Source organism: Rhincodon typus, unplaced genomic scaffold (assembly GCF_021869965.1).
Source record: "Rhincodon typus isolate 14 unplaced genomic scaffold, sRhiTyp1.1 hic_rhity00008577, whole genome shotgun sequence".
Classification (NCBI taxonomy): domain Eukaryota; kingdom Metazoa; phylum Chordata; class Chondrichthyes; order Orectolobiformes; family Rhincodontidae; genus Rhincodon; species Rhincodon typus.
In genome coordinates, this window is record NW_025974215.1 from 1 (window position 1) to 8,624 (window position 8,624).

Consider the following 8,624-nt stretch of genomic DNA (forward strand, 5'->3'; position numbering starts at 1 on the left):
CTGAAGAAGGGTCTAGGCCCGAAACGTCAGTTTTCCTGCTCCTCTGATGCTGCTTGGCCTGCTTTGTTCATCCAGCTCTACAGCTTGTTATCTCAGAAATAAATACAAGTTGTGTTTGAAAATAAATTTAGGAAAAAGAAATAAAATTGAAAAGGACTAATGATCAAGCAACAGCTGTTTGTAGCAGTACCAGAAAAATTCTATTTTTTGAAAGGAATGATGTAATCATGACAAACTTGATTATTGCACTTTAAGCTATGAATAATGTAATAAATTCTCTATAAAGTTTAATCTCACTTCTGCTGCTGTAAAACCCCAGGTACTTTCCAACAATATAGGTACTGAAGAACTAATATATTCATGAGTTAATCTGCATGAAAAAGTCTTGCAAGCCCATAAAAACACACACATATAAGACATGTGTGTAATTAGTAAGTCTCAAATGTAAAAAAAAAGTATTAACAGCTTTGAGAATCATTATGATGCAAAGACTGTAACACATTTAAGTACCAGAATTATGTAAATGTGTGTTTATGTATACAGTTTACCAAGATAACAAAACAGATTTATGAAAATACTAGTCATCCACTATTATATGCTTATAGATAAGCAATCAGAAAGATTAGTGAACACACTCAAGTGGTTAAAAACTTAATTTTAATTAAGTATATTAAGCTCTATTAAACTAATAATACCTATAAAACTTACGTAATTGGACTGTTCGTACTTTCCCAGCATCAGTGCTGCAGGGTTGGATTAAAGGAGCAAAAGACACAGCCAAGATTTTTTCAGTTTCCCAAGTATTCAATCCTGTACGCGTTATTTTAGTTAGCTGCATAAAATAATTCAGAGAAATAATAAATTACAAGTAGAAATCACGATTACCAAGAAGAGAATTTTAAGAAATGTGACAAATCCCCAATGGTTGAAATGAAAAATCTATACACACATAGGATTGTTTGCAAACTTTTACTGATGGACTGAAAAACCCCAGGAACATATTACACAATTTCTAGCTTGTATGCTAGAGGTAAAACTCAATGCTGGGAACAACTTTAAAAAAATTGTAATACTGATTTACAGTATTTGATAGAGGACACAGAACTAAAACCTTTTAAAATGCCATTAAAATATGACTAATACAAAATGTTTATAACATATATATCAACAAGAATACAATGCAACAGATCCAGCACAAATATATGGCAAGTAGATACTTGTAATGTTACGTGGTGCAATAGGCACAGTCAAAAAGATATAGCATCTGAAGGAAGTGCTTCAAAACTAAAAAAATTTAAAGTTTAATTCATGTTACTACACTGACAAAAGCAGTGGACAAATTTCATTCAGCAAGATGCCATACAAAAAATGAACTCAGCAATAAACACAAAGAACTGAGGATGCTGGAATTCTGAAACAAAAAACAGAGCGCTGGAGAAACACAACAGGTCTGGAGAGAAAAATAGTTAACATTTTGAGTTCAATGATACTTCAGGACTAGTTCTTCTGCTTTTGGTGATGATGCCTATGAAAATCAGTCAGGAGAGTTTAGAGTTATCCAACATATTCTACAGATAGTTTTTAACAATGTTTTGGACTCGGTGTGCTGGACTCCTTCTTTAGTAAACATGTTCCACTCAAATTCAAGGAAAGGAAACACTGGCCAAGTAGTTCATGTCAACTCAGTTTCCTTATAATTATTACCTTACCACAGAAAACTTTCACTGAAGTATATCATTTATTTCAGAAGATTTTTTGAAATAGGCTTCTATGCTGTTAGCACAACAAAACCCAAGGTTCATGTCACTTGATCACAATTTCTTGATTAATCCAGGAATCATTTTACAAAGTCAGGATACTTGTGTGGAACCTAACTGATGGGAGTATGTAATGGAAAATGCAATTACATGCCTCTTAAAAGAATAGGTTGGGAAGGTGGGTGATCAGCTGTTTAGTGGGAATATGATAAAAGAACAGCAGGTGGATCTCACAAGCAAGATGAACTTAAAAAAATGAGGGAGATAGGAAAGAAACAACAGAACACTACAAATTCGAGATTAGGGAAGGAAGAAGCTTTAGGGAAGTTTGGTTTGGTGGAGCAGGGGTGTAGCAAGGCCACAGAATTTTATTGAGAAAGGAGGTCATGGGCTCCTTTATATTGTTTTGAAGATAAGGATAAAGGGAATAAGAGAGGAATTTAAGAATATAGTTTAGAGTGAAGAAAATAAGCCAAAGGTCTCGTTGAAATCCAGGATCACTCAAAGTCATAAAAAGCTTTGGGAAAGGATAACAAAGTTCGAGAGTGCTTGTATGGTTCAGCTAGATCTGGATGTTTAAACTAATTGTGTGTCAGGTACCTTCAAATCTTCATTTCTTGAATTTGTGGGAGTGTTAACATAGGTCTTATCAAGGGAACAATCTGATGGGAGAAAATAAGAACACCAAAGGCATAAATGAAGGAGTGACTGACATGAACTACTGGAGAAGTATTGCGGAGAATGGAGGGCCAGAAATTTTAGAAATCTGGGAGTTTCAAGGTGCAGTTGTAAGAGGTTATAAATTGAAGGGCAAGAAATGATTTTCTCCAGGAGTGAATGCTTAAGGAAGTAGGATTGTGGAGAATGTGATGTGAGGTGTGAGGACAAAACGAAGCAATCATAGCCTTGTCCATGATCGATCTGAAGGGCGTAGACTTTATGCCAGATGACACGGTTGAACGTGATCATTTTCGCTGCAAAAGTGGAAGCATAACATCAATTTCACATCTCTACTTTAAATTTACCTTCTCTTCCAATGGCATGACAAGGATTCCACCAACTTTAATCAAGTTTCTCATGTACTCTTCATGATCCTTCTGAACTCCTGCCCCACAGTAGACTCGATCATACTGATGACTGTCTGAAGCAATCTCTAAACAGTTTCCCACTACAAAGGATGGCTCGCAGAATTCAAACCTAAAATTTATAACATCATATTAGATGTGTGAACTTCATTTCACCACTACAATAAATTAATATTTCTCAGATTGACAAGATAAATTCATCATGTGTCATATGTTGGAACTTCCTTTTATTCGTGCACAAGTGATTTACATGAGTTCAACTACCCTAGGCTCAACGGATACCAAAGTAAACAGTATAAATGGTGAGTAAGAACGCAGGAGACACAAGTCACTTAACTTAGAGACAAGTTAGAGGGAGTGATCAGAATTGAACATAGAACATAGGGCCTGTACTATGCTGTACAGTCTTCGGCCCACAATGTTGTGCCGACCTATTATCCTACTCTAAGATCAAAACTAACCTGCATACCCTTCATTTTACTATCATCCATGTGCCTATCCGAGAATTGCTTAAATGTCCCTAATGTATCTGACTCTACTACCACTGTTGGCAGTGCATTCCAGGCACCCACCACTCTCTGTGTAAAGAACCTACCTCTGATATCTCCCCTATATCTTCCTCCAATCACCTTAAAATTATGCCCCCTCATGATAGTCATTTCTGCCCTGGGAAAAAGTCTCTGGCTATCCACTCTATCCATGCCTCTCATCATCTTATACACCTCTATCAGTCACCTCTCATCCTTCTTCGCTCCAATGAGAAAAGCCATAGCTCCCTCAACCTTTCCTCATAAGACCTGCCCTCCATTCCAGGCAGCATCCTGGTAAATCTCCTCGGCACCCTCTCCAAAGCTTCCACGTCCTTCCTATAATGAGGCGACCAGAACTGAACACAATATTCCATGTGTGGTCTAACCAGGGTTTTATAAAGCCGCAGCATTACCTTGCGGCTCTTAGACTCAATCCCCCTGCCAATGAAAGCCAACACACCATACACCTTCTTAACAACCCGATCAACTTGGGATCACAATCAAAATAACAAAATACTTGGAACAAACAAAATTCAGTTAAAATAAATGGAAAGAGGAACGCCTTAGAAAAAGAACACAGAATAAAAAGAAATCTGAAACAGTAGCGTTTTGAAACAAACAGATCATGGGGTACACAGATCTTAAACACAAGACCCCGGATGAAGGTGGCAAATAGGATTTCAAGTATTATTTAAGACAGTGAATGTTAAAGTCATAAATATGATGAAAGATACATAAACAAATTTGTTTTGCTACTATGAACATTACAAATTAGGATACAATTTTATTGGTGCATTTCCCTTTGTATTTACACAAGATAAAGAGAGGACTTGTACTTTGATAGTCTACAAGGAATTTTTAAAATTTCAATCTAAGAATACTGATGTCGAGGTAATTTTATCTATACATAACATGAAATATTGCACAATGGATAATAGGTGCAGATTTGCTTGCTCTCTGGATGACCATCACAAAAGTAAATTGATTTTTTATAAAATGCTACACTGAAAAGTCAATAATTTATGTATGAATCAGAAAAACAAGGTAGCAAGTGTCCAATAGCCACCAAGAACATTTACAATTACAGGTAGTTCTGCTATAACGCATTTCGTTAAGGCGAATTGGCTGTAATGCGATTGATGAATAGTGGATACTGTTTGGATGACACAAACTTTCTGCTGTACAGGTATAATGATTTTCTATAGCGATTTTCCTATAGTGCAATTTTCTATGGTGGTTTTCTATAGCACAAGGTCACGCAAGAATGCAACTATCACGTTATAGGAGAACTACCTGTTTTTCTGAACAAACAGCACTTGCTACATCTGTGCCTGCATCCCAAGGACTGCGACAGGTTAGAAAGCAGCCCACTCCCACCTTCTCAAGGGTAAATAATGATGGGTAATAAATGCCGGCCTAGCCAGTAATGCCAACATGCCAAGAACAAATGGAAAAGAATTTATATCAAGTGCATTGAAAGATAAAAGAAGTTGGCAGGAGGACAAGGATGGGTATTTTCTGTAATTGCTAGGCTGTTTCAAACATAACATACAAGTTCAATATGGTGCGGAACAGCCAGTTTCTTGTCAGTATTTGTGAAATTTTAATTGCTTCAGATCAAACAACTTTGGTTGATTTTATGTTGCCTGGATTGGAAAACATCATGTTTTCACCCTCAGCATCCACTCAATTACAAATATTTACCTCAAGATCTGGAGTACTCACTTATCAAAACTGTCACTTGTCTTGATGAAATTCTCAAGTTTTTGGTTGGCATACTCCACAACATCAACATGCAGCTCTATTCCATGATTTACGCCAAAGGGGCCTGCAAGCAGAAACTTAATAGTCAATGATAGTAATTGGCCAGTAGAGGGAATCTAATCTTCACTTAAATTAAATAGATAGTTTATTTGTTATAAAAGCGGTTAATAGCATTCTTTCTAATGTTGTGCTGGCTTTAAAAATCTATTTCATTCCAAGATACAGGTCACATTCAAGTAAGTATACTAGTATGAAAAATTAGCTTAAAAATACATTGCACACATGAATTATATTGATCGAATGATAAAGTTTACAATAAAGAAATAATATCATTTCAAACACGATTGCAACATTCCTGCATACCAGACATGATACAATCAATCTGACTTTTAGCAGTCGATGATGTTAATGTTTTGTGATTTAATTCAACAGACATTAATGTGAATAGTATTTTTGGTTGTCTGTTAAACAAAAATCCAAGGGGCAGAAGGATAACAATAAAAATTATCATAAATTATTGAATGTATGATGTCTAAATAATGGTTCTAAGCAAGGTCATTTAATCATAATTGCTCTCTTGCCCAAGTGTCCTGCATTACATGGGACCAACAGTTCTAAATTTAGCAGTACAAAAACTAATATTCACTATATACTTGAGGACAAAAACAAAAAAAAAACTTCATTTACGTTCCATCATTAACACAGCAAAACTTCTCAAGGCATTTCACAAGAATGTTATCAATCAAAATCTGACTTAGCCACTTAAGGAGATAACATGCTGGATGACCAAAGGCTTAATCAAAGAGGTCACTTAAAAGGGTCTTAAAAAGAGTATAGAACCTTAGAGAGATGGAGAAATCTAGAATGGAGATTCCAGTGTTTAGGGCAGAGGTAGCTGAAGGCACAGCTGCTAACATTGGAGGGATTACAGTTAGTGACATACAAGTGTCGAGAATTGGAGGAGCACAGAGACATTAGAATGGTGTAGGGCTGGTGGGGGTCATAGAGCTAATGACTGTCCATTGCCATGGAGACATTTGAAAGCAAAAAGAGGACAATTTTAAATAAAGATATTGCTGGACGAACACAAAGGTGATAGATGAATAAAACTCAATGTGAGTTAGCATCTTGGCAGAACTTCGAACGAACTTAAGTTTACGTTGCCTGAAAAAGCAGATGCAGTAATGGTATCTACAAACTGCCAATTTCTTCCCCTTATGTCTATCAGAATACCATAAACTACAGTACTTTTTAAAAATACTACACATAGTTTTCAGGAGATGTCATTGTACATCATGGAATCTTAAGTCAATTACACATTATTTATCAGCTCACCTAAAATCAAGCCAACCATTGTACTCAAATAGCCAGTGCCACTTCCAAGGTTCAAAAAGGACAATCCAGGCTGTAGGTCCAGTGCTTCCATTACCTCAGAATAAATGCAGGGTGCAGACAAATGGATGTTACCATTTTTCCAAGCCAGGTCTTTATAGGCATTATCTTTGTAAATCTCCAAGTAATAATCAGCACGATCTATGGCTCGGAAAGCTTGCTCTACCACCTCCGTTCGTATGTAATGTGCTTCTTTTAGATTATCGATTAAATCATCATTGTCTTCACCAGCACTCACAGCACCTCCCATCTTTCTGAACTGCTGGAATTGTACATTAAAGTTAAAACAAAAATAGATATTATACAAGACAAAGGAAATAGCATCTCATTGTTGTTTGATAGGATATCACATGGACATTGAGCATCGCAATTCCAAAAGCACCAGTCTTTACATAAATATAACTAATTTCAAATTGACATTTGCTAACGTAGTCTCCCACCAAATTGTAGGAAGTTATATTTGCATAAATGAAAATCTCTGTACATTCTTTTTATTACAAGTATATGTGGATATTGCTATACCACATGAAACATTCTAATTTGTTTTCCTGTAAAGCAACATGGTGGCAAGCAGGTGAAAATACTTAGCTATAGTCTTACTTTGTATCATCTACCACGCTAATTTAAAATTCATATTATCAAATTTTCCAGTTTATAATACTCCCTTGGTTGCAGGCATTAAGCAACTTTTATACATGGTTCTTAAGAGACTGATTTCACTACATTATATTCGTCATACAGTTGATGCCAACAAATTGAAATGTAGTGCCACTGAATGGCTTAAAAATGCTGACAGAAGTGGAAACATATTGCAGTGTTGAGAAATATCTCAGAATGCTTGCTTTTGTCCATTAAAGAAAAGCCACATACTTTGGGCATAAAAACAGAAATTGCTGAAAAAGCTCAGGTCTGGCACTATCTGTGGTCAGAAATCATAGTTAACACTTCAGGTTGAGAGATCCTTCCTCAGAACTGATGGTAGCTAGCAAAGTGTTTGTGTACTGCAGTTTTAAAACTACTTAACGAACATATGGACAGGTATTTAAATAAGCATTGGCAAGTAATTTTGAAATGCAAACTTTTGCCTAACTGCTTAATATTCATGAAATACAAGTAGTGATAGCTGTAAAAACAGATTGATAATGTATGATCTGGTATTTGACCAGATGTCAGTACCAGAGAACCATTGCATGGACTCAGGATTCCATTATTCATTGCATCACCTGACTCCAGCAGCTATTAATACGGTAACTTAGTTTTACTATAGGTTTTAATTTTAACCACAGAATTTGCATTAATCTATATAAGCAAGTATCATTCCTTCAGTTTAATAAATTATGTCCTTGGTCTACTATACTTGATTTGATATTTTGACAGATACTTAGAGAAGCATATAAATGACCTCAAACTATAATTTCTGCTGCCTTCAGAGACCAACAGACAAGGGCACTTTCCAGTAAAACTGCATGAAAAAAATTCAGAGAACCCTAGGTTCAATCCCCCCTATTGACAGGAGTCAGCCAGCTTTAGGAAATGTGAGAAAATGTGCTAGGAACTGCAGCTCTTACTCCAGTTGGAAATTTGTGTGAGTGTTCAACAGGATTAGGCTAATCTATGATCTCTTTCACAGGTAAATGCCTACCAATACTGGCCATTTCAGCTCAAATACGAATGTGGTTCTGGGACAATACCAACAATCAGTTCCCTTCAGGAGAGAGGAGGGGCCAAATTAAAAATAGAAGTTCTCTGTGGCCTAAAAATAAATATTCATAGGCTAAAACACAACTTTTGTAACGTTTGTTTAGTCAGGCAGTCATCATATCAGGCTAACAAGGTGCAGAGCTGGATGAACACAGCAGGCCAAGCAGCATCATAGGAGCAGAAAGGCTGACGTTTCGGGCCTACGCCCTTCATCAGAAATGGGGGAGGGGAAGGGGGTTCTGAAATAAATAGGGAGAGGGGGGAGGCGGATAGAAGATGGACAGAGGAGAAGATAGGTGGAGAGGAAACAGACAGGTCGTAGAGGCGGAGATGGAGCCAGTAAACGTGAGTGTAGGTGGGGAGTTAGGGAGGGGATAGGTCAGTCCAGGGAGGAC

The 8,624-nt window shown here is 36.7% G+C and overlaps 1 protein-coding gene across 1 annotated transcript; it reads right to left on the bottom strand.

Moving 5' to 3' along the window:
- Positions 1 to 680: 680 nt before the first annotated feature.
- LOC109928563 (protein-L-isoaspartate O-methyltransferase domain-containing protein 2) lies at positions 681 to 6,815 on the bottom strand. The gene is made up of 4 exons (XM_048594364.1): positions 6,472 to 6,815; positions 5,098 to 5,200; positions 2,783 to 2,954; positions 681 to 832 (listed from the first exon to the last, which is right to left on the bottom strand). Exons 1-4 carry the CDS (start codon positions 6,776 to 6,778, stop codon positions 686 to 688), a joined length of 729 nt encoding a protein of 242 aa, XP_048450321.1. The 5' UTR covers positions 6,779 to 6,815; the 3' UTR covers positions 681 to 685.
- Between the last annotated feature and the right edge of the window lie 1,809 nt (positions 6,816 to 8,624).